The sequence below is a fragment of the Mastigoproctus giganteus genome, chromosome 1 (genome assembly GCF_048544385.1).
Source record: "Mastigoproctus giganteus isolate SK-2022 chromosome 1, ASM4854438v1, whole genome shotgun sequence".
Taxonomy (NCBI): Eukaryota; Metazoa; Arthropoda; class Arachnida; order Uropygi; family Thelyphonidae; genus Mastigoproctus; species Mastigoproctus giganteus.
In genome coordinates this window covers 261672490-261698318 of record NC_143575.1, presented here as the reverse complement: position 1 = coordinate 261698318, position 25829 = coordinate 261672490, and the positions used below count along the sequence as shown (strand labels likewise).

The 25829-nt window shown below is 37.0% G+C and overlaps 1 protein-coding gene across 1 annotated transcript in view; it reads left to right on the top strand.

Annotated features, from left to right (window-relative positions):
- Window positions 1-25829, top strand: part of dally (division abnormally delayed protein) — a 150662-nt gene that overhangs the window by 81176 nt on the left and 43657 nt on the right. Inside the window, exon 4 of the mRNA XM_090377253.1 lies at window positions 16745-17004. Coding sequence (XP_090233379.1) covers window positions 16745-17004 — 260 coding nt within the window. The remainder of the gene's footprint in view (window positions 1-16744; window positions 17005-25829) is intronic.

Sequence of the window (25829 nt, the reverse complement as noted above, 5' to 3'; positions counted from 1 at the left end):
AACCCTCCTCCCCTACCCGTTTTTGATGGAGGTTTGTGAGGGAGAAGGAGGGATGATCCCGTATTAAAAGATAAAGAAAGCATTGCCGATTTCGCCAAACGAAACATGTTCCGTTGTCGATTTCAACAGAGAAAGAATTCGCTTCTATTGAAAGCATTGTTGATTTCACCAAATGAAATATGTTCCGTTGTCCATTTCAACAGAGTTAAAATTCACCTCTGCTGAAATTGAAAGTATCGTTGACTTCGCCAAACGAAACATATTACGTTGTCGATTTCTACAGAGAAAGAATTTGTTTCTGTTAATTAAAAGCATTGTTGATTTCACCAAACGAAATAAGTTCCGTTGTCGATTTCTACAGAGAAAGAATTTGTTTCTGTTGTAATTAAAAGCATTGTTGATTTCACCAAACGAAATAAGTTTCGTTGTGGATTTCAACAAAGTAAAAATTCACTCTACCTCTACTGAAATCGAAATCATTGTTGATTTCGCCAAACGAAATATGCTTCGTTGTCGATTTCAACAGAGAAAGAATTCGCTTCTATTGAAATCGAAAGCATTATCGATTTCACCAAACGAAACATGTTTCGTTGTCGATTTCAACAAAGTAAAAATTCACCTCTACTGAAATTGAAAGCATTGTTGACTTCGCCAGACGAAACATGTTACGTTGTCAATTTCAACGGAGAAAGAATTCACCTCTGTTGAAATGGAAAGCATTGTCGATTTCACCAAACGAAATATGTTCGGTTGTCCATTTCAGCAGAGTAAAAATTCCCTCTAGTGATACCGAAAGCATTGTTGACTTCGCCAAACGAAACATGTTTGTCGAATTCAACAGAGAAACAATTTACTTCTGTTGAAATTCAAAGCATTGTCGATTTCAGCATGTATATAAAAATAACAAAAATATTGTTTCATATACAATATATTGTTTAATGGCACGGATGTAAAGAAACGCTGAAATTGATAATAAAAAAATTGGAAATATTATTATACCTTTTGGTGTAGGGGATACAGACCCTCCCCCAAAGTCCTTGTTTAAAAACAAAAAAAAAATAATAAATAAAAAAAAATAATAATAAAATAAATAAATCGTTAATACAGAACATTTTTGTAATTATCATAAAAATGTGTTTTATATCGTTGTCACTAAACAACGTACGAATCACATTGTAGGAAAATTGCGCATAATCGGAAATAACTGTCGTTTTCAACAATGAAAAATATTAGCATTGTTGACATGAACAATTGATGGGTAGCAAAGTGTAGTGAAGTCATCAAAGAGACGTCTACACGTCTGCTTAAAAGTAATTAAAAGTTTCAGTTTTATTTTATTTTTTAATGATTGCATCGGATTACGGTTCTTTTCTTTCTCCTTCTCTCTCTCCCACTCCTCCTTGAATACCAAACGCGGCTAGGACTTCACTATTTATTTCCCGGTTTTTTAGATAGTAATTAGTGTTTTAAAAGTAGCATAACGTCTCTGCGATGTTTGTTCATTAGAGAACAAATCTCATAAGCCAAGTGCCCCCCGTGTCAACGAACTTTGCTCGTGCAATGTGCTTGCACCACCACAAGGAACGTGTCGCCACACTTTTGTGTCAATTTGCCCGCTTTCTTTATTTTATTTTTTTCCCCAACTTGCAGCGCTAAGTAGCGGCCCTGTATCATTCACTTGGCAATAGAACACCAGATTTCTTGTTCTGCTTTAAACAAATATTCTTTACTTCCTTTCTGCGCATGCGAAATTCCACTTTTATTCTAAGATTCCGCCACATTTTTATCCATTTTGAATACTTTGCGAAAATTCCGCGAAATTTTCGTATTTTTAAATATAAAATATTGATTTCCAGTGAAAATGAATGTTGTCGTTTTCAACTATGGAGAACAGTCAGATGAAACTGACAAGATATTGTTTCACGAGCGAAGAAAGAAAGAAAGAAACAAATAAAAAGATCGGTGGCGAGTGTAACAACAGAAAATAGAAACGGCTTTGTTGAAATAGACATTTTACTTGTTACATTGCCAAACGGTCGTTCACAAAACGTTCGTTTGGCACTCTAAACATTAAAAAAAAGAAAGCAGCGTAACAATGGAAAATAGAAACTGCTTGTCGAAATAGACTTTTTACTTTTACATTGCCAAACGATCGTTCACAAAACGCTCGTTTGGCAATGCTTTTTTGCGTTTAGATTTTAAAAATTAAAAAAAAAAAAAAAAAAAAAATCGGTGGACAAGTGTAACAATGGAAAATGTTGAAATAGGAATTTTACGTGTGCCAAACGATCGTTTTATGGCATTTTAAACAAAAAAAGAAAAAAAAAAACGGTTTCAAACAGACAAAGAAAAAAATCGGTGGGCGAGTGCAACGGAACAATGGAACAATCGTTTTTTGACATTTTAAACAAACAAAAAAATACATTTTAAAACAAACAAAAAAAAAATCGGTGGGAAAGTGGAACAAATAAAAAATACAAACAGCTTTGTTCGAATTGACATTTTACGTGTTGCAGTGCCAAACGATTGTTCAGAAAACGATCGTTTTGAGACATTTTAAACAAAAAAAAAAAAAAAAAAAGCGGTGGGCAAGTGTAACAATGGAAAATAGAAAGCCTTGTTGAAATAGGAATTTTACGTATTATTGTGCCAAACGATAGTTTTATGACATTTTAAAGAAAAAAGAAAAACACAGTTTCAAACAAACAAAAAAAAAATCTGTGGGCAAATGCAACAATGGAACAATCGTTTTGTGACATTTTAAACAAACAAACAAAAAAAAAAAAACATTTTAAAACAAACAAAAAAAACATTTTAAAACAAACAAAAAAATCGGTGGGAAAGTGAAAAATACAGATTTGTTCGATTCGACAGTGCCAAACGATCGTTTGTCTCTTTAGAAATTAAAAAAAATAATAATAAAAAATAGTAAATAAATAAATAAAATCGGTGGGCCAGTGTAACAATGGAAAATAGAAACGGCTTTGTTGAAATAGGAATTTTTCGTGTTACTGTGCCAAACGATCGTTTTATGACATTTTAAACAAAAAATAAAAATAAAACAGTTTCAGACAAACAATGCAACAATCGTTTTGTGACATTTTAAACAAACAAAGTGGATTTTTTTTGTTTGTATTTTCCATTTTTTATCAAAAAAAAAATGGAAAATAGAAACGCTTTGTTGAAATAGGAATTTTTCGTGTTACTGTCCCAAACAATCGTTCAGAAAACGATCGTTTTATGACATTTTAAATAAACAAGAAAAAAACATTTTAAAACAAACAAAAGTCAGTGTGCAAGTGCAACAATGGAACAATCGTTTTGTGACATTTTAAACAAACAAACAAAAAAAAAAATCGTTAGGCAAGAGTAACAATGTAAAATAGAAACAGCTTTGTTCAAATCGACATTTTACGTGTTACAGTGCCAAACGATCGTTTGGCACTTCAGAAATTAAAAAAAAAAAAAAAAATAGTAAACAATTAATAAAACCCCGATGGATAAGTGTAACAATGGAAAATATAAACGGCTTTTTTGAAATAGTAGTTTTACGTGTTACTGTGCCAAAAAATTGTTCAGAAAACGATCGTTTTGTGACATTTTATACAAAGGAAAAAAAAAAAACATTTTAAAACAAACAGAAAATCGGTGGGCAAGTGTAACAATGGAAAATAGAATCGGCTTTGTCGAAATCGACATTTTACGTGTTATAGTGCCAAACGATCGTTTTGAGAGCTATCGTTTGGCTCTTTAAATATTTAAAAAAAAAAAAAAAAAAAATCAGTGGGCAAGTGTAACAATGGAAAATAGAAACGGCTTTGTTGAAATAGACATTTTACGTTTTACAGTTTGTGAACGATCGTTTGGCACTTTAAACATTTTAACACAAAACTCTTTAAACTGTAAAGTTCTAAGCCAAGGTTAGCAAGTGATTATCGAGCGTTTTTTGTGGCGTCCAGTCGGTTTACGTGGGCGTAGGAATTTTCTGTTCTTTCTTTCTTTCTCCCATGTCCATTTGCATTGCGTGAGTCATCTTTTGGGTGTTTCTGTATTTAGAAAAGAAAAAGGTGTAGCCGAGCAGAAGATTTGTGGCGGAACACAAGAGGAATGCTGTGAATGAATAATTTGCGATATTTTTAGTGAGGAAAAATGTGGGTAGCATGTCAGTGGAAGACGAATGGAGGGAGAGGGCAAACTTAGTTCGTCACTGAACTACTCAGAAACCAAGGCACAAAAGTATGAGTAGCAATTACGGTGAGTTAATGAGTCTCTCCCTTTCTAGAACTGGCCGGTGGGTGTTTAGCTCGGACATCGCGTTACAAGCTTTTTTCCCTTCTTTTCTTTCTTTCTTTTATTTATTTTTGTTTTTAGATGAGGGGGGGGGGAACGGGCACATAAAGGACATGAGTTAACCTAATATTTTATTAACAAGTTTTTTTTACTAGATCAAACTTAAAAAAAAAAAAAAATGAGATGGATCGACAAATCTTTCTAAAAGATCCAAATATAAAAATTGTGAAAATCTATTCACTGGGAATCGAGTTGTTACATGTGGACGGATAGACAGACGTGGTAAAGAGTATGGGCGCTTTACGCCTTTTGGGAATGCGCTCGAAAAATATTATAAACATTAAATTTTCTATAAAAATATATATATATTCTTTATTGCACACATTTGAACTGAAGGCAAATGTTGCAAAAGATTTTTTTGCACGTACTCTGCTGATGATCATTAATATCGGTATCGAAACTACAATAATATAAGTTGCACTTGATTGTGGTTCCTCTCACAGGATGCTTGCTTCATCGCTGATGACCTAACTTATTTGCGATAACACTTAGCTACCATCGGCTCCTTTTGCCCAATAAAGAACGCAATCTTTCCATTATTCTTTTCAATTGCTACCGCATGGGTAAATTCCACCTCTTACTTCTCAGCCAATCAGAGCGTGTGCATCTTCCTCGATCTATGTTTCCCACAAAGTCCCAACGCACACAAATGGAAGTCGAACGTCAACATTTTCTTTTCATCCTAACCTCTGTCTCTAAGAATAAGCTGGAAGATTAGTCAATTATAAGTGTCCTCCAAGAATTTTAGATCTACCATCTATCGAAAATCTTCCAATTCGAGTCATTTTTTTCCCTATCTCCTTGGAGCTCTTTAATTTAGCGATGAAGCTGAAAAGAATATTCAAGCAAAGGAACCAAACGATCGTCTATCGAAATGATCGTTTGGTTTGTTTGTCTATTTATGCAAAGAAAAATAAACCATTTTTGAAATTTCTTTCTTTTCTGTGATTAATAGAAGTGAAAAGTAAGTACAGTTATTATCTCCTTATCACTTAATTACTGAAACTATAACTTTATAGAACACTCAATAAAACTATTGTTCGTTCTGTAAACCTAGCCGTTTAGTTTAATTACAACACTATAATATTTATTACTTTTCTCCTCTATACTTTTTTTGAAGACAATAGGCGCTTTAATTAAAATTTTAAAACATTAAACAGTAATTAACATTAAAATAATTTAACTAAATCAATTTTTTGGTTTTAGATATGACAAAAATAAATAAAGAAATTATAATTTCCGCGTTTCTAGTTGCCTGAGTTTAATGAAATGTGGGATGGCTTCACAAATCTTTCTATATGAACAAAATTTAATTTTTTATGACAATCCATCCACTGCGAATCGAGTTATTACATGCGGACGAACAGACGGACCTGGTAAAGACAACAGGCACTTATGCGTACAAATATGCGAAAGCGCCTAAAAATAAATAAAACTCCCACGTGCGCGGTATTTGAGTATAAATTCCAATTTCTTACAGTTGACAAGTTCACTCAACTAGCTCTTGTTATCTGGTGGTGTGGCATCGAAGGAGCAAGCGCCACCGCTTTTGTCTCAGGTTTTAGTTTCGCCTCCTTCGACGTCACGCTGTTGAAGGCACAAACGGAGCGAAAAAATGGCAGATTTAGTCGGGCTTACGGTGTCGTTTGGCTGCGCGCAGTCCCGATGCCGTGCTACCGACAAGCTTGTAATAACCTTTGTAGAGTGCCAGTTAACTGGTCTCCTAAGGAGACCGGCCCTTGTTCTTAGCTTCGTGGATCAGTAGCATGAAGGTAACTTGGTCAGGAAATCGTGCATTTGGTGTCGCTTTTTTTTTCCTCTACGTAAATAATTCAAATATTTGCTACTAGGTGGCGTCTGTGTAGCGAAGGAATGTTAGTGATTAAAAAAAGCCAACAAAATGCCATCGTTTGGCTCATTGTTTAGCGCGAAGTCATGCCATGAGATACATGCAAGCGCTCACTATCACGTTCCCCCTATTGTTGAATTTGTAGTTTTCTATAAACTACTATTGGCGTAATGAAAATAAATTTACATTATTGAAAGTTTCTAGTGGTGCCACCTGCAGGTATTTTTTTGCGGTATTGAGTGATTTGTAGTCTTTTTTTTTATTTTTATAACTTTATGCGTTTTGGTGGACTTTTTTTTGCATGAGAAAGAAGAGATGGTATATTGGAAATGTCAAAAAACATTTGAAATTTGTTCTGGAGAACATCTGGCCCGATTCCCGTTGTTGTAGGAACGAAGAGAGTGTGTGGGAAGAGAGGGGAGTCCATACTGCTCGTGCTAGCGTGTTTTTTTTTTGTGGCTCCTGATGATTTTTAATGTGAAGTAACGAGCTGGCATTTTTTTTTTAAACTCGCTAGGTTCGATTGATTTCCTCTAAAGAGAAAACATCGCGTCTCATGGCTCCTAACCCTCTACTGCTTGTGACGTCATCGGTAAAGTTTGTAAGGATACCAAAGAAGTGGTTAGAAATATTGAGCCATTTACAATTCTACCGTTAGCACTTGATGTATACTTACCTGTCAAAAGTATTGGATAACCAAGTACTGTGGAAGAATTTTCGAAGTTTTATTTTTTATAACTGTTGGTTATCCAATACTTTTGACAGGGAAGTATACATCGACTGCTATATAACATCGAAAATCCTTTCACAGTATTTGGTTATCCAATACTTTTGATAGGGAAGTATACATCAAGTACTGTGGAAGGATTTTCTGTTTTTGTGTTTTATAGCAGTTGATGTATACTTGCCTGTCAAAAGTATGTAATAACCAAGTACTGTACAAGGATTTTCGATGTTTTGATTTTTATATAGCAGTTGATGTATACTTTCATTTCAAACGTATACCATTACCAAGTACTGTAGAAGGACTTCCTTTTTTTTTTTTTTTTCATTTATACCCTTGCGCACGCGCTGAATGTGATATATGGAAAGCGCCAATATGTACGTATCAGCCGAACTTTTTAATGGGATTATTACAATTGAGTTGGTTCCAAGCAATTCAGGAATTGTTTTGGTACACAAAGTAGTAAACACCTTACGAAGGTTAAAGAATATTTTTCCCGGTCGGAAAATAATTTTTGTCTTAGGGCAAAATGGTTTTCGTCGTTTGACACGCACGATACTCCTCGTGGACGATCACAGCTCATCATAAATTTTTAAAGATTTTTATTAAAATAAAAAAAAAATTACTCACTCGAAGTGAAATTAAATGAAAAATTCACAAATCTCATGTCTGTGATTTTTCTCTCTCTCTGGGCAGCACTTTGACGTCATAGTTACACAACTCGGTTGCAGGTTTTCGGTGTCGTGACGTCATTATCACATGACCACGTTCGTTTCTTATTATGCCAGTTGCTGATTTGATTCTTAAATTGTGTTTGGAGAGATCTTCGCGTTCCTTCATTTATTTAATGTTTATTATGCATAGCTTTTTCGCTCTTCGTTCGCTATTTCACCTTTAACCTTTCCCGAATCTTTTCCGGAGATAATCTTTATTTATTGCTGCTTCAGCATCTTCGTATATAGAGCAAAGAACTTAGCAGATTACAAAAGTTAAAAAAGAAAGAAAGAAAAAAAAAGATTTCCCGCGCTGTTATCTTTCCTTGTGCGTATCCCCCAGAGGTCGCCACTAACAATATTATACAGCTTCCCATCTTGTTTCCCCGTGGAGTGTCCATTGGGCAATAATCATTATCTTTACCTGTTCTGTTGGTTGCCGGTCGGAATAGCGTGGGAAAAGGGCGGGGTTAAAGGTCAACTGCGAGAGACAAGAAGGTGGCTGTGGGATAGTTAGGGCTATCAAGGTGTCGAAATAAGCCGTTATCCCATCATGTCTTTGTGTCGTTCCCCAAAATTTTTCAACTCCCCCTCTTTTTTTATTTTAGCATATTTTTTAATTCACCCCCCCTACCTTCCTGTTTTTTTTTTGTTTTTTTCTCCCCAAACCTGTCTGGCATTTGCGGCTGCACCCATGTTTCAACAACTATCCACACCATTGAGAGGCGGCTGGGGTGGCTCTTTAAGGATGTTTGTCTGGAGTGGTTGGGTGGATCTGAATGAGATCTTCGTTGCGCGCGTTGTCAGTTTTGGAGATTTTGTGGGGAGGGGATAAGGGGGATAGGAATTTCGGACTGAACGGGGGGAAACACGTTTGCTACTACTGGAAAGCCATAAGGAGTTGCTGAAACGCTGTATCGGAACTCAGCATATTTCCTACTTTTATGTGTTTACTGGAAAAGAAAAATAAAATATTATTTTCATTTTTTCTTTGTTTTTTTTATTTTTTGGTAGTTGAGGTCATAAAGAGAAATATATATTTCGTATTTGCGACACATGCTCAAAAAATTAAATTACATTTTTCAAAGTTGTAACGTACGCACACACAAAAAAAAAACAAATGCAAAAAAACTCCAATTTTTTTCACTTTAACGTATGCTCAAAAAATGAAAAGTACAATTTTACTTTGTCACATATGCTCAAAAAATGAAAAGTAAATTTTTTACTTTGTCACGTGTGCTGTAAAAATGAAAAGTACATTTTTTGTTTGTCACGTGCGCTATAAAAATGAAAAGTACATTTTTTGTTTGTCACGTGCGCTATAAAAATGAAAAGTACATTTTTTGTTTGTCACGTGCGCTATAAAAATGAAAAGTACATTTTTCGTTTGTCACGTGCGCGCTAAAAATGAAAAGTACATTTTTCGTTTGTCACGTGCGCTCTAAAAATGAAAGTACATTTTTCGTTTGTCACGTGCGCTGTAAAAATGAAAGTATATTTTTCGTTTGTCACGTGCGCTGTAAAAATGAAAGTATATTTTTCGTTTGTCACGTGCGCGCTAAAACCGAAAAGTACATTTTTTGTTTGCCACGTGCTCTGAAAATGAAAAGTACATTTTTGTTTGTCACGTGTGCTCAAAAAATTAAAAGTACATTTATTTTTCGTCACGTGTGCTCTGAAAATGAAAAGTACATTTTGTGTTTGTCACTGACGTGTGCTCTAAAAATGAAAAGTACATTTTTTGTTTATCACGTGTGCTCTAAAAATTAAAAGTACATTCTTTTCCTGTTTTAATTGTCTCTTGATGTTTGATTGATTTTGTAGTTTATAAAATGTACATTTTGTTACTTTTTGTGCTCATGCTCAAGAGTAATGATACATTTTAATAGTAGTTAAGCACTTAGGAGTGTTATTAATTAATCATATTTCTAAAAAAAAAAAAAAAAACAGCTCGAAGTTTTACTGGGAACGTAACATTGACTGTCACAGGAAAAGGATAAAATTATGGGAAACAAAGCTGAAAATACCTGATGAAGTTAATTTCTTTTCTGTGCAGTCTTAAAAAAAAACTTCTTTGGAGTGAAGCAAAAATTTTTTTTGTGGACAGTAATTTGGAATATCATTAGGAATTATCCTCTGCATTTATTTGTCTGGTTCCCCCACCTCTCTCCCTGAGCAGGCAAACTTGCTTTTGGCTAAGAAGAATGAGGTCATACAAATAGTCTGCTTGCCCTTTCAGTAAGGCAGAAACGGGGAAAATTTCTCCAGCCCTGCTTTTCTTAATGTTCTACCTACAGAAATACTGGCTCCATCTGTCCGGCATTCCACGCATATTTCCTGTCCGAAAGAAGACGAACGTTGATCAGATAGGGCGACCTCTCTCTCTCTCTCTCTCTCTGCGCATTTCTCCTTAGGAACTGGGCATTCCTTCTTCACCTGCCAGTCACGCCTCTACCCTCTGGGAAGAGGGGAGAAGGTTAAAGGGAAGAGATGCCAAGAACAGTGTAGGTCCGAGGAATGTCTACTGGACGCCGAATGCAAAAAGAGAAAGAACGAAGAATAAAGAAACAAACAAAAAAAAAAAAAAAATTGCAAATGGAACCTCTTTAAGTGTCCATTGGTTGTAATAAATCGACAGAAAACAATCTTTCAGTGCCGATGAAATTAAGGGTTAAATTTAAAAAATAAAGTTTAACTAAATCTAAAATAATTTCTTTAGTTGGTGAAGTAATATTTTTTGGGGGAAGGGGGAGGCAGGAGATGTATTTGACTAAACTTGTATTAATAAACAAACAACAGTATTTGTAGTCGGATAAACGGTCAAGTTGAGACTAGAAAAGTTAGTGACCTTGTCAAAGGACATTAGAAATGTTAGTGACCTTGTCAAAGGGCATTATATATGCCAATTTCAATGTTATTCAACCTGTGATTATTTTTAGATTTTGACAGAAAAATTCAAGACAAACTTGAAATTAAAAAATTATATTATAAAATGAAATATCCTATTGAAAAACTGATATCCTTGTTCATACCTTCGGTGTTCTCTTTAATCCGAATCCCGTCTCGATAGTACGAAAGTTTTTTGTTGGGCAGTTTCTCGTCGGATAACGGTTGCATAGTTTTCTCCCACGTGAGAGTTTTCATCCCGAAAACACCGACTGTTAACTTACTGGGAAGAGAGAGAGAGAGAGAGAGAGAGAGAGAGCCCATCAGTGAAATTTTGCTATCAGTCCCAGTTGTAGCTTGCCACTGACTGCTGCCTGTTTGACCTTTTAAAAGTCACATGTCCCCCAATGTCCAAAGGGATATCCTAATATTTTCAAGAAGCAATAGTTAGATCATCTCACTTAAGTAGTAGAGGGACCAGCGATTCTTGAATAGGGTGGTTGCGTCATGCGGTTGTTGTCTCTGTAAACAGTGCTCTGGTTTCCATGGAGTTGCAGCCCTTAACCCCAACATAATGCCAACGAACACGAAATGATACTTTGCTCACGGCAAGCTAACCGTGTATTGAGTTTTCATTTTTTTTTTTTTTTTTTTTTTTGGGTTTTACTGAGTTTTCTTTCTTGGTAATTTTGTCCACTACTGTACATTTCGATGCATTAATGTTCTTTGTGTGTAATGCAATGTCCCTTGGCGCTTACACGGATGGTCAATGCGATCTCCTGGAACACTTATGGCGTGTTACTGATATATTGAATGATTAACTCGGGTTCGAGCTTATTAAAACACTTAATGAACAATGACAAGTCAACTGTGAAGTTTCACATCGATAAGACAAGAATCGATTGGGCTGTTAGAAAAAAAACCAAACGATGGCTCACTGATGGACCGTTCCTCTTGCTTCCTGTACACGTGATCCGTCCATAGAAAACTTATTATTTTCGTAATGGTCCAGTGATATGATGCAGATGCGATGGACGGTGGTTGGGGCATAGTAATGAGTCCCTCAGTAATGACGTTTTCCCCTGCAAGAAGGGGATAATTATTATTAGCAGCAGCAGTTGTCCTATTGGTACGTTTGAAGGGGGTTCTTACGCTGAAAGACTAAGTGGCCTTCACACAGTCCATTATCGTATTTTAATAGATGATTTCCTTTTGGGAGGGAGGGGGGAACAGTTCATTTTTGAGATTTGAAAGTCTTCTAAATAATGTCCACAGCTTCATATTTGCCATGGCCGGTAGATGGCAGCAACCGCGTGATGTTTGTATATGAGAAATTTCGGCTGCTTCAAATTATCCCTATGTAGGGATACGATAACGATCTGTTTTTAGAGAAATTTGTTTACTTTGTACCTCCCCTGTCTGGTATCCTTTCTTATCCCTTCCTCACCCTGTACTATACCCCAGTCCCTTGAAATGCCGTCGATGTACCTGGGTGGCGAATAAGGCTGTGGAGAAGCAAAAACTGCTGAGGGTTCGTAGCAAAGATGAAAATTTCTGATTCACAAAGAAAGAACTAAGATAGTCATCGATACGAAAGATGATTTCTTGGGGGTGAGGGACAAATTTTGTCTGCCCACAGATCTTAGGACTTGTCTGTAATGCCACACAATTGGCGAAAGACAGAGACAGACAAGAGGAGAAAGATTAGGAGGAAAAGAAATAAAGAAATATTAGAGGAGGAAAAGAATAGATTACGAAAGGGAGAAAAAAGGAGTGAAAGAATATATTGATGAAGGGGAAAAGAAAGAGGAGTGAAAGAATGAATTACGGAAAGAAAGACGAGTGAAAGAATAGATGATGATGGAGAGGAAAGAAAGAGGAGTAAAAGAATAGATGATGATGGAGAGGAAAGAAAGAGGAGTGAAAGAATGGACTATAAAAAGGAGGAGGAGGAGTGAAAGAATGGACTATGGAAAGGAGGAAGAGTGAAAGAATAGATTATGATGGAGGGGAAAGAAAGAGGAGTGAAAGAATGGACTACGGAAGAGTGAAAGAATAGATTATGATAGAGGGGAAAGAAAGAGGAGTGAAAGAATAGATAATGATGGAGAGGAAAGAAAGAGGAGTGAAAGAATGGACTATGGAAAGGAGGAGGAGTGAAAGAATGGACTATGGAAAGGAGGAAGAGTGAAAGAATAGATTATGATGGAGGGGGAAAGAAAGAGGAGTGAAAGAATGGACTACGGAAGAGTGAAAGAATAGATTATGATAGAGAGGGAAGAAAGAGGAGTGAAAGAATAGATTATGATAGAGGAGAAAGAAAGAGGAGTGAAAGAATAGATTATGATAGAGGGGAAAGAAAAAGGAGTGAAAGAATAGATGAGGATAGAAAAATAAACGAAGGAATGGTCTGGTTGAGAGAGGAGTGAAAGAATAGATTGATAGAAGGGGAAAGAAAGAGAAGCGAAAGAATAGATTATGATAGAGGGGAGAGAAAGAGGAATGAAAGAATAGATTATGAAAGAGAGAAAGGAGAATAGCAGCGATAGTTTCCTTATGTGTTAAGGACGCCCTGTTGTTCTGGGAATTTGTCATTTGGTCGAACCTAGACACTCTCCTGGACACCAGCAACCTAGACACTCTTGCCCATAAGCCTCTAGTTCTCATCTGTATATAACAACCATATGATCCAGTTGGTTGTTAATTCAATATACAAACCCCACTTGTGTCCCCCAAACAAAATAATAAATAATAAGCAAATGATAAGAGAACTCGACCATTTAGCCTCGCGGTAGGAACGGACCATCAAACCCCCAACCGCAAGTTACTGTCCCTTTCACTACTCTCGAAACTGTTATGAGAGGACAAAATTCTGATCCGTTTTCAAATTCCGGAACTTATTTAGAATTTTGTATCAAATTTTGCGCTGATAAGCTGACGTTCTCTTTTTAAGAAATAGGGCCAGCGCTACACAAATATCACTACGGCTACCGATTATGGTGGCATCTTGGAAAAATTCTTCTTCAATACAATGAGTTCTTAAATCTTGAGGTATTTTATTATAACTCATCTACTGGGAGTTGAGTTATTACATGCGGACGGACGTTTAAAGAAATAACTGCCGGATTTCTATTAGTCCAATTTTAATAAAATTTTGGAAGGTTAGACAAATCCTTCTTCCTGAAATGTAACATACTGTGCACGTTATCGAACTTTATTTATAGCTTATATTACCCGAAGGATTTATACTAAGGAGAAAACTAGTTGGCGATTCAAGAATACGAATTATGTGGAAGATAGAAAATCGTACACGGAGCGAGGAGGAGAGGGCATTGAGCCGCCAATTGTATTTCCCCGTATTAATAATTTTATAATTTATTAAAAAATAATAAATGCGACCCTAATCGGAGGTCGATCAGATCAGATTTAGTCATTTCCGATGTAGTTTGTTGATTTCGCCTACGCAACTCGTTTCGTATCAAAGTCACGTGCTTCGCGACAGTCCACCTACGCGTGTCTCCTTACTTTCAATGTTTACCTCGAGCTTTCCTTGAACCCCATGCCAGATGTCTCTGCGCCATTATTTATTGTTTGAAGCGCTTCCCACGTTGGAATGATTTCCATTCCGCCGCCGTCAGACCGCAGGTACGTCTGCAATTGACCTGCGTAGCGAAGGCGAGTCGATACTTGAGCGTTGTAAGGACAAGCGAAGTCTGAAGTGGACGATCAACATAATTAAACAGACGAGGAAAACCAAAAAAACGTTTTAGATTTTGGTAAAAATTCGTTAAGATATAAGGAAAGGATCGCTTGGTTTTATTCACATTTTATGACCCTCGTATAATGACACGCCGATCTTATTGGAACGCCAAAGGCGGACCTTATTTTATTGTTTGGTAAAATGAACGTAGTGCCAATAACTAGTTATTTGATAATGGTTATTTGATTGCAGGTCGATTGGCAAATGGTTATTGCACGCACGAACTGGCAGACGCCTCGCAGAACTATAATCGTCTGTTTACTACTATCATCTTTTTTTTTTTTGTCCCAAAGCATACGTTTTATTTTCTTTTAAGATTTATTTGCACACGTGGCAATTACTATACTCTTCACAGCAGACTGTTTCATCTGTTAGTCGTCTGATACTGAAAGAAAAACCGCACGAGCTTCATTGTTAGAACAAACTTGTGTATTTCACCATGTACAGTAGTCTTGTATTGTTTAGTCGTCTGATACCGAAACTATATTTCTCACAAACTCATTGTTAGACGAAATGTGTATATTTCACCAGTGTCGTGCATCGTTTCAGTGCCAGACGACTTGTTCAGTCGTCTGACTGATTTTGATGACACGAAGTATATCGTGGCTTTACCTGTTCTTTAAGAGCGAAGTAATAGCAGTAGGCAGGAAAAATACGTTTTACTCTGGTGGGGAGGGAAGGCATTCGTTTTGGCATTCGCGCCATTCTGGTTAACGTTTCGCACGTCAAAGTGATTGAGTACAGACGGTGGCCCAGTTAATCGATTTCAGTCTCTTACCCCTCCTTTGGGATATATCTTTGGGCGGCTACCAGAGGGCGCTCTACAGTTCATCACCGCGTTTCGGTTCTAAATTGCTTTGGTATAGTTAGGTAGGATTTATATACGTACTCGTACGTACAGTTTTTTTTTTTTTTTTTCTATTTTTATTTCACCATTTCTTCGTTTATACAGACATCCTTTATGGCTAGATTGATCCAAGTGGAAGTCCCTGGAAGGCTAAGAATTGACATAACAGTTGAATTGGACGTCTTCCTCAAGCAAAGAAACTGCTTTGGTACTGATGTACTCGTTGGAAATGCAGTCCCCCCCCCCATTTTTTTTTTCTTTTTGAATATCGGCGTCCGTCCGTATTGTTTTATTTATCTTGTGTATTGTCCATTCTCTGCCAAATGATCAAAGAACAGATAAAACTATTTCTTTCCCTAAAATAAAGTGCTTCTCTTTCCTCCTTTGAGAGTACAGATCTCTGCCGAAAAAATAGAGTCAGCACACAGTATTGATCTTAGTGTTGGTTACTACCACCAGATGTCATTGTACGTTTTTTTTTAAATATGGCATGCTTTAAGAAAGATGACTTACCTTGACAAAGTCTTATAACGTATTTGTGTTCATACGCCATCAGGAATTCAAAGTTTGATAGCTGTCACGATAAAAACAGTTTGAAAAGCAAATTTTTGATCGCAGCGATTGGTTGTAGTTATATAAAAGTAAATAGTTTAATTCAATGTACATTAGTTCTCTTTATTAACAAAAAAATGTATCTTTGGTTTTAGTAACAAATTTTATTATTATAAACGTTGTTAGTAACAGAAATATGTAAATTTAAGTACTAACGTTTCAAGAGTATTAGCATATCCTCTTCCTCAGAATGGCTGACACATGAAAGTACGTAAAAAAGGCTAAATTTAAAATTAATTTTTTTTCCTATTTAGTAAAATTTTTCTGTTAGTAACGGAAACATTCGTTTAAGCACTTACGTTTCGAGGGCATTTAATATCCTCTTCCTCAAAGTGACTGACATATGAAAGTGTGTAAAAAAGGCTAAATCTAACATGTAATTTTTTTTTTTTTTTTTGCTATTTAGAGCAGAAACATGTTCATTTAAGCACTCACGTGTCGAGGGTATTTGCATATCTTCTTCCTCAGAGTGACTGACACATGAAAGTGTGTTAAAAAAAGGCCTAAATTTAAAACCTAAAATTTTGTTCCCATTTACTAACATTTTTCTGTTAGTAACAGAAACTTGTTCATTTAAGCACTTACGTTTCGAGGGCATTTGCACTTCCTCTTCCTGAGTGACTGACACATGAAAGTGTGAAAAAGGCTAAATTTAAAATGTAAATTTTTTTGCTATTTTAATGGGCTGTTTACAAAAACGCCACCTTTTGTTAGTCTTGAATTTCTGCTCACTAGGTGGCATCTTTGTTAACATTGTTAAACTTTATCTAGAAAAGTTTAGAGATCAGTCCGCTAGGGGCCTCCTAATGAATGCTTATTATTAGTATCGGTATAGAACAAAATGCTGTTGGTAATTTTTTTATTTTGTTGATTAAATTTTTTAAATTATTTTTTAAAATTTAAATTAATAAAATTTAATAAAAATATAAAAATACAGTATATATATTTTTCAATTTTATAGATGGATTGTGAATGATTTTTTCGACTGTCTCTTTCCTCCCAGGTAAAGCAATCTTGTGGTCATCCCCGAAGGATCACACGTGATACGAGCAAGACGACGCCCCCACTGGAAGCTCCTATCAAACCCTTATCCCTGCAGACGAGAGCTACAGAGACAAGTCTGTACATGCTTCTTCAGAATTTTGTACATAAATTGGACGAATCGAAAGGATTCTACTCGAACCTGGCCGACAATCTTTGTAACGAAGACACCCTGGCGGTCAAAGGTGACAGTCGATGTTGGAATGGCAACACTTTGGGAGAGTAAGTGCACTTTTACTTTATCACGTAACAGAAACATTCATTTAAGCGCTTACGTTTCGAGGGCATTAGCATATCCTATTCCTCAGAGTGACTGACACATGAAAGTATGGAAAAAAAAGCTAAATTTAAAATGTGAATGTAATTCGAGTATTTCCATTCGCGTTCATAGGTGGAGCCACGTGTGTTTTGTGGCTGGACCATGATCCAATTGATATCAGTCACTCTCGCAGAAGTACGTGAGCCTCGAGAGTGTGGCCAAAGTTAAAGTGTGTTTTAAGTAGAGCAAATATTTTATTTTTCCTTTCTTTCAATTGTTTAGGTTCAACGTCCACAAAACTCCGCCAGCCGCTTTATCTTTTGCTGCGGATGACCCCCGACGTTTAATGACGCTTTTTACAGCAGCCGACAAGCAATCGCGGCTATAACGTCGGTTGGCATTCTCCGCGTTCGAATCATTCGCGTTTCACGTGTTGTGCGCCCTTGGACCGGGCTGAAGTTTGGTGTGAGGTGCCAGTGCTGGGATTGTAACCATGGAAACCAAATTAATGTACAGAAAGAGGAAACTGAAATTTCGAATGAAACCTTAATCATTTAAATTCTTGCGATCTGAATTCACTTTTCTGTTTATCTTGCGATCATCAATTTATGCTCTCTCTTTCTCCCTTTCCCTCCATTTCTCTTTCTTTCAGTCTGTCTTCCTGTTTCTGTGTGTGTTTTTTTTTCTCTAAGGCTCTCTTTTTTTTCTCTCTTTGTTTCTATTTCCCCATTTTCTCCCCTTTTTCTCTTGCTTTAAACGTCTTTCTCGTGTGAGTTTTCTTTCTCTCAACCTGGATTTCTTTCTTTCCTTTCATTGTTTCTTTCGCTCCTTTTTCGCTGTCTCTTGCGTGTATGTGTTTTTTTTTTATATCTGTATTTGCTGTCTTTCTCTCAGCATGTCTTTTCTTTTTCTCTCTCTCTCTCCGTTTCTTCTGTCGTTTGGCTTAAATGTTTTCCTCGTGTGTGTGTGTGTGTGTGTGTGTGTGTGTGTGTGTGTGTGTGTGTGTGTGTGTGTGTGTGTGTGTGTGTGTGTGTGTGTGTGTGTGCGCGCGCGCGCGCCTCTCTTTCTATCTTTTTTTTCCGTATTTCTTTCTCTAAGCCCATCTTTCTTTTCTCTCTTTGTTTCTATTTCTGTTTTTCTGTTTGTTTCTTTCTCTTAGTTTGTCTTTCTTTTTTCTCTTTGTTTCTAGCTGGTTTTCTGTCTTTTTCTCTCTCTTTGTTTCTGTCTCTCCTTTACCTCTGTCTTTTTCTTGGCTTACCTTAAATGTCTGTGTAGTGTATGTTTGCCTCTCTTTCCCTATCTGTATTTCTTTCTCTTAGCATTTCGTTTCTGTCTCTCCGCTTCCTTGTATTTTGGCTTAAATATTTCTCTCGTGTGTCTACGTCTGCCTCTTTTTCTCTCTGTTTTCTGTCTGTTTCTTTCTCTCAGCCTGGCTTTCCTTTCTGCCTTTGTGCCTATCTGTTTCTCTCTCAGCCTATATTTCTTTTTTCTCTTTCTTCTGTCTCTCATTTTCCTTTGTTTTTTTTTCTTGTCTTAAATGTCTCTCTGTGTGTACTCTGTTTCTTTCTCTTTTTCCATCTGTTTCTTTCTTTTTCCTTAGTCTGTCTTTCTTTCTTTTCTCTTTGTTTCTGTCTCCTTTTTTCTCTGTCTTTCTCCATCTCTCCTTTTCCTCTCTTTTTTCTTGGCTTAAATGTCTCTTTCTCGTTCTTGCTCTCCTTTCTCTTTTTCTGCTTCTTTCTTTATCTCTTTCTCTCATCTGTCTTCTCTCTCTTTGTTTCTGTCTGCTTTTTTTCGTTTCTTTCTCTGTCTATGTTTATTTTCTCTCCTTTTTTTCTATTTCTCCTTTCCTTTGTCTTTCTCTTGTCATAAGTGTCTCTCTCGTACGTGCTCTGTGTCTCTCTCTCTTTCTTAGCCTGTCTTTCTTTTGGTTGTTTCTATCTCTCCTTTTCCTCTGTCTTTCTCTTGGCTTAGCTTAAACGTCTCTAGTGTTTGCCTCTCTTTCCCTATTTGTATTTCTTTCTCTATCTTTCTCTTAGCATTTCGCTTCTGTCTTTCCATTTCCTTGTCTTTTGGCTTAAATGTTTCTCTCGTGTGTCTCTACGTCTGCCTCTCTTTCTCTCTGCTTTTCTGTCTCTTTCTCTCAGCATGTCTTTCTTTTCTCTTCTTATTTCTATCTCTCCTTTTCCTCTCTTTTTCTTGGCTTAAATGTCTTTCTCTCTCTCGTTCGTGGCCTTCTTTCTCTTTTTCTGCTTCTTTCTTTATCTCTTTCTCTTAGCCTGCCTTCTTTTGTTTGTTTCTATCTCTCCTTTCCCTCTGCTTTCTCTTGGCTTAGCTTAAATGTCTCTCTAATGTATGCTTGCCTCTCTTTCCCGATCTAAATTTCTTTCTTTCTCTGTCTTTCTCTTAGCACTTCGTTTCTGTCTCTCCATCTCCTCGTCTTTTGGCTTAAACCTTTCTCTCGTGTGTGTCTACTTCTTCATCTCTCTCTCTGGTTTTCTTTCTGTTTCTATCTCTCCTTTTCCTTTTTTTTACGCTTGGCTTAAATGTCTCTCTCGTGCGTGCTGTTCTTCTTTCTCCTTTTCTGTTTCTTTCTGTCTTTCTTTCAGCCCATCTTTCTTTCCTCTTTGTTTCTGTCTCTCCTTTTCCTTTCTCCTTCTCTTGGCTCAGCTTAAATTTCTTTCGTGTATGTATTCGTTTGCCTCTCTCTTCTTCTGTCTTTGTATTCTATTATATTTTTATCTATTACAGATTATATTTTCCTCTCTGTGCCTTATTTTCCTTTCTCTTGGTTTCAAACGTCTGCCTCTTCTCTTCGCTCTCTTTCCTCCTCTTCTTCCATCTCCCCCATCATATTTAAGAGGTTGGGACACCCATTTCTATAAAATGGCGACGATATTCTGGCACCATTATCACATAACCATGGCTTTGTGCCAGCCAGAAGAAATCCATTCCATTCGCATCCTCTTTATGTTTCCGAAATTTAAGTGCCCCCTTTACATTTAAGTGGCCCCCGTAATTTATTACTTCGGTTTTCCTCCCAAGAATCTCCCCTCCCCCCGACTAATGCATATGTCCATGATATCGAAACACAATAGAAAAGACCCATTAAATGAGCCCTACACATTTTGCATGGACCTGTAGCTTAACCAAATTAAAACTGGGTTGTTTGTAAAATGTTTTCTTAAAAGACCATTAGGGCCATTGGAGTGCACGAGACTCCAGTGCGCCCCCCCTTTAAACTCGTGCGCATTTATTTTGTAGGTTTGAGCTATTATGTGCTTTTCTTTTGTTGTTCCACTTTATAACCATTAATATCCATTACAAGATGGCTTCCTCCACAATGGCACGAACTTATCACGTGATTTGCGTAGAAATGCAGCGCGGTGGAAACTAGTCCATTGGAAACAATATTTTTTGTCACCTACGCGACAAGGAATGAGACGAGAGGTCGTGACATCCTAAAAGCAAGGGGTTGAACAAAGGGGTGTCGCAGGCGGCACGTGATAATGGTAGCGATGCTGTGGATTATGTAACATTCGCGGATGGAGAGAGTGGAGTGAGTTCCTCCAGCGAATCAAAGGGCTGTTCAATGTATGGCAAACGCTGGGGCTTTCTTTCTCTTCTGACCCTTCTCCCCCACCCCAATAATCGCGTGTCGCTGCCACAAAGCAGGGAGGAGAAGAACGCACGTGAGACGCGAAGTGTGAATGAATGGTTGGCGGTTATTTTCCCGGGGTTCTCTGACGCTTTCGAGAACAAGGACCCTGTGATAACACTTCAAAGTAGGCTTAGACAGTTTTATTATTCTACTAATTATGGAACTAGGTTAGGTGGCGCTACAGTGTTTATTTTTGTAAAAGATTTCGTGTTTCCCCTCTAAGATGGGGGATGGTATCTATCGCATGCCCTCTACAAAATCGCTTCCAATAATTCTGTAAAATTGTACATAATTGTCATACGCGAATGTGTAAGAAGACACAAAAATACTGCTTATTATTCTATTACTTACCCTGGCGTCTAGTTAACGAACTAAAATCTGCATCAAACACAAAAATACTACTAATTATTAATCTCTTACCCTGGCGGATACTTAATGAACTAAAATATGTATTTCAAATACAGAAATGCTACTAATTAATCTATTACTTACCCTGGTGACTAGTTACCGTACTAAAATGTGCATTTCAAACAAAAATACTGAATACTAATTATTAATCTATTACTTATCCTGGTGGCTACCTAATGAACTAAAATATGCATTTCAAACACAAAATTTTACTTATTAATCTATTACTTACCCTGGTGGTTATCTAATGTACTAAAATGTGCATTTGAAACAAAAATACTACTTATTAATCTATTACTTATCCTGGTGGCTACTTAATGAACTGAAATATGCATTTCGAACACAAAAATACTAATTAATATCTTACTTACCCTAGTGGCTATTTAATGTACTAAAACGTGCATCTATTACCCTGGTGGCTAGTTAATGAACTAAAATGTGCATTTCCAACACAAAAATACTGCTTATTAATTTATTACTTATCCTGGTTGCTATTTAACGAATTAACATTGAATTTCAAACACAAAAATACTATTTATTAATCTATTACTTACCCTGGTGGCTATTTAATGTACTAAAATGTGTTTTTCAAAAAAAAATACTACTTATTATCTATTACTTATCCTGGCGGCTACTGAATGAATTAAAATATGCATTTCAAACATAAAAATATTACTTTTTAATCTATTACATACTCTGGCGGCTACTTAATGAACTAAAATGTGCATTTAAAACAGAAAAATACTGCTTATTAATTACTTACCCTGGCGGCTAGTTAAGGAACTAAAATGTGCATTTCGATAGCTTCATTATTGGCTGATGATAATGCATGTAATAGCAATTGGAGCCTGTCAGTGTACTTGGCGTAACTAATCTATTTCATTGCATGCTGCTCATGCGCTGTTCGTCTTCGATAACTGGCTTGTCATCGCCTTTTTATGCGCCGATAACCAGCACTAATTGGCAGTTTGTTAGATAAATCGCTTGTTATCGTCTGCTTCGAGTGTAACTGTATTCGATTATTCCCCGGGTTTTGATTTATATTTTATTTTTCGCCTGCAGTCAGTTCTGTTAGACGGTTGTGATAGATTGCAATGTCCAGCAGAAGAAAAATTGACCAAAATATCGATGGTTACAAATTTGTACGATAGGCAGCGCTGAATGTTCAGAATTCTTTTGGCTACGTGAAATTGACGCGCTGAATGTTCAGAAATCTTTTGGCTATGTGAATTCGACGCGCAATGTTCAGAAATCTTTTGGTTACGTGAAATAGATGGGAATATTCAGAAATCTTTTGGCTATGTGGAATCGACATGAAACATTAAAAAATCTGCGAAAAACGTTTTTGGAATACTCAACTGTCAGACATGGACTTTCTCCGGCAAATGTTTTCTAAAAAAAAAATAAATAAAAATAAAAGGAGGGTGAGGAACAGGAGGAGGGGGGAGGAATATGACACAATAAAAGTCTGGAGCGTCATAAGCTGCAGTCATTTTTCACTTCTTTCGCTTATTTTTGCCGCTATTATGATTTCAATTCTCGGGGAATCTCTTTCGCATCAATACGTGGGTTAATGGTTTGTAAAGTTTTGAGAGCGCCTTATTTTAGAATTGGAACAAGGGAACTCGTAGTTTGAGCACAACGTGCACTTAAATTGCTTCAATATTTTTTTCCAGGGTTATTATTGAGATGGCCAATAGATGGCGCATCCAGCACTCTTCTGAAAAGTAATCTGATGCAGAATTTGGCCTTTCCTCATTCAGGAAAGAAGTTAGGAGTTAATATTTTCTTTGGCAAGGGGTGCGCCCCTATCGTGTTCAACACTATCACATTTTAATGCCGTGTTTCCTAAACACTTTTTTTCGTGAAAGAAGCTGGCTAACTCAGTTCTTGGAATAGCGGCTCAAATCCCATTACGATTTCTCTGGCTCAGATTCATCCCGGGAAACCCAAAAGAGAATTCACAGTTGGACATCAAATATTCACATCCGTCTTTTTTTTATGCGTCTCAAATCTTGACAGCCGATTTGATGAGCAGACGAAAATTCCAACGCTTCACTGCACTCGCTGGATAATGTTCTATTATTTAACCCTAACGGGAGTCTAATTGCTGTCCCGTAGTACTCTACTTTGTCACTAAACTCTAACAGGCGCCTGTCGGTCATTCCCGGCGACAATGGAATGTCCCGTTGCTAGGCAACGGCAGCGTAATTTGCTAGTACTGTATATTCGTCTGGAAAATGTTTATTGGTTGCTCGCGCGTGCTGCCTAAACCGGCTACAGCTAAAGAAGATAGGGGTAGGAGTGGGGAGGGGTGGTGAAGTTTCCGGTGGTTGAGGGGAGGAGGGGGAGGAAACGAGCAATGAATTTTCTGAGATTGAAATCCGGACAGATAAGTACAAAATTGGTTACTAGCGTCAAAGAGATGGAGAAGAGATGGGGTTAGGTTTTATTACCCCGCGTGCCAGAGAGGGGTAATTTGATCCGAATCACTAATTTTACACGCGCGCACGCACACACACACACCACATCGTCGAGAAAATGGGCAGAATGTCAAGTGTTTGAGCTTGGTAGGGCGCTAAAAATGAGTCCAAATTGAAACTTTCTGGAAAACTCGCATCCCGAGCAGGTTAATGAACGCCGAAGTCATTAATAATCTCCACTAATAGGGGTGAAACAATCCCAGAATCAAAACCAGTGTCTCCTACCTTTTAAGGATTAAATCTGGACCCGTTGTGTTTTATAGTTTGAATTTCCTTAAGAAAAAAGTGGTAAAGAAATTGGGTTGTAATTGCTTGCATTTTGTATTCTTTGTTTTGTTTTTGGTAAAAAGAATTCGTCTGATTTTTGGGAAAACAGAGTTGTTAATACCTGAAAGACAGAGCTATCCAGAGATAAGAGGGTGACGAATTTATTCAGGACGGATGGGACTTCGAAGGAGAGATGGAGTCATGCTTCTTATCAACAGCTCTTTGAAAGCGATTAGACGGTACCCAGAGTAAGATCAAGTTTCGAATGGACGTTGGGTGCAAGATGACTTGAGATAAAGGGAAGATGATAGGGTATACAAACTCGACGATTCTGAGGAGTGTAATAAAAATCTTTATTACACTCCTCAGAGGATTTGAATGGGCAGCCAAGTATGTGATTGTTCCATTATAGGCGACGTAAATCTTCCTTAGATGGGAAATTGTGGACTGCCAATACTTCATGTGGAAACAGATTTTTGAACCATCTTGATTATTATTTATTCCAACAAGTCCGGAAAAGTGCAAGGGGTTCTAATATCCTTGACTTGGTTCACGAGGATCCAAATTGCATCCAGAATTTGATAGCGCAGGAACCAGGAGCTGGTAGCGACCCCAGTGTCATAAAATGATGTGTCCAAAGAGATTTCTCTTTGGACACATCATTTCTCTTTGTCAAAAAGGTTTCTCTGGTCTTCATTTTCAGCAGAGGAGACTATAGAGGGCTTTATTAACTTTAGACAGAACTAGAATTATATACGAATTATTATGGGAAATATATATTGGGAAGCATGGAATGTTGAACACAAAGAGTTGGGGACAAGGAGTCCTTTTAGTATATGAATTCCAAAAAAGAAGAGAGAGAATCAGAAAGGCTCCTCAACTAATGGAAGTCATAAAGAGCTCATTCGATGAAAAGTGAATTAACGATCTCGGAGGAGGATCTATTGGTAAAGCTGCTGAAACTCAGTGAAGGTAAGGCTCCAGGAGTGGCAGGATACATTCCGTTGTACTAAAAAAAAAAGCTAATTGTGAGTGCGTCATCCCGTCGGAGATGCTAATGAGATCATCATTACTCTCTGGGACTATCCCCCCTGGAACTGGAGAGGTGCTACTGTCGTGTTACTTATCCTCTTCACAGTTTTCACTGTTCTACTCTGAAGAATGTCAAACAGACGTTCCTCAGGGTGAAAGAGTGATAAGGAGGAGCGAGACTGCTATTGCTATTGGAGAAGAATCGATTGGGAAAGCTACTGAACGAAGGTGAGTTTGATTGACTTCAGTGATGGAAAAGATCATGGCATGGTTAAGTATAAGGTTCTGGACCATTTCGATAAGAATGGTGTCAGGGAATGCAATGGACTGACTTTGACTCATAAAAGGTTATTATATAAACTGGAGCAAATTGAGATTAATGGCAAGTTCCTTTGTTAGATCAAGGGCGTATTTCAGGTATCAAAATTGTTTCTCCTGTTTCTAATCTTTCTTAGTGACATTTAAGAAATGTCATTAAGAAAGATTACAAACAGAGGTCATTAAGGCATCATGAAGCTATGTATTATAAAACTAAATCCGTAGGCGGTTGCAATATGCACCATTTGCCTTGTAGTTCTGATAATTAGGGAGTGATACTCCTCGCGGTCGTCTGCACCTCATTACATAACTAAAACGGATAAATTTTCGTTGACGTTTTGAAAATGTTACACGGGTTTTAATGAGAGCTTTTATTTCTTTTGTAATTAAGATGTTTTCCTAATGAAAATTAAGTACCCTTCATTTCAATTTTTTTTTTTTTTTTTGGAAAGTACTTTTGAAGCTATTTTATTTTTTCATTACTATACTTAAAAGTTCCATGTTTATATTATCGACAAAAATGGTTATAGTTCGCAACTGGTATAACTGAAAATCCTGAACCCTGGTCACGTACTTTTAGGAAATGAACTAGAAATTTTTTTCCTCCAATTTTTTCGCGTGC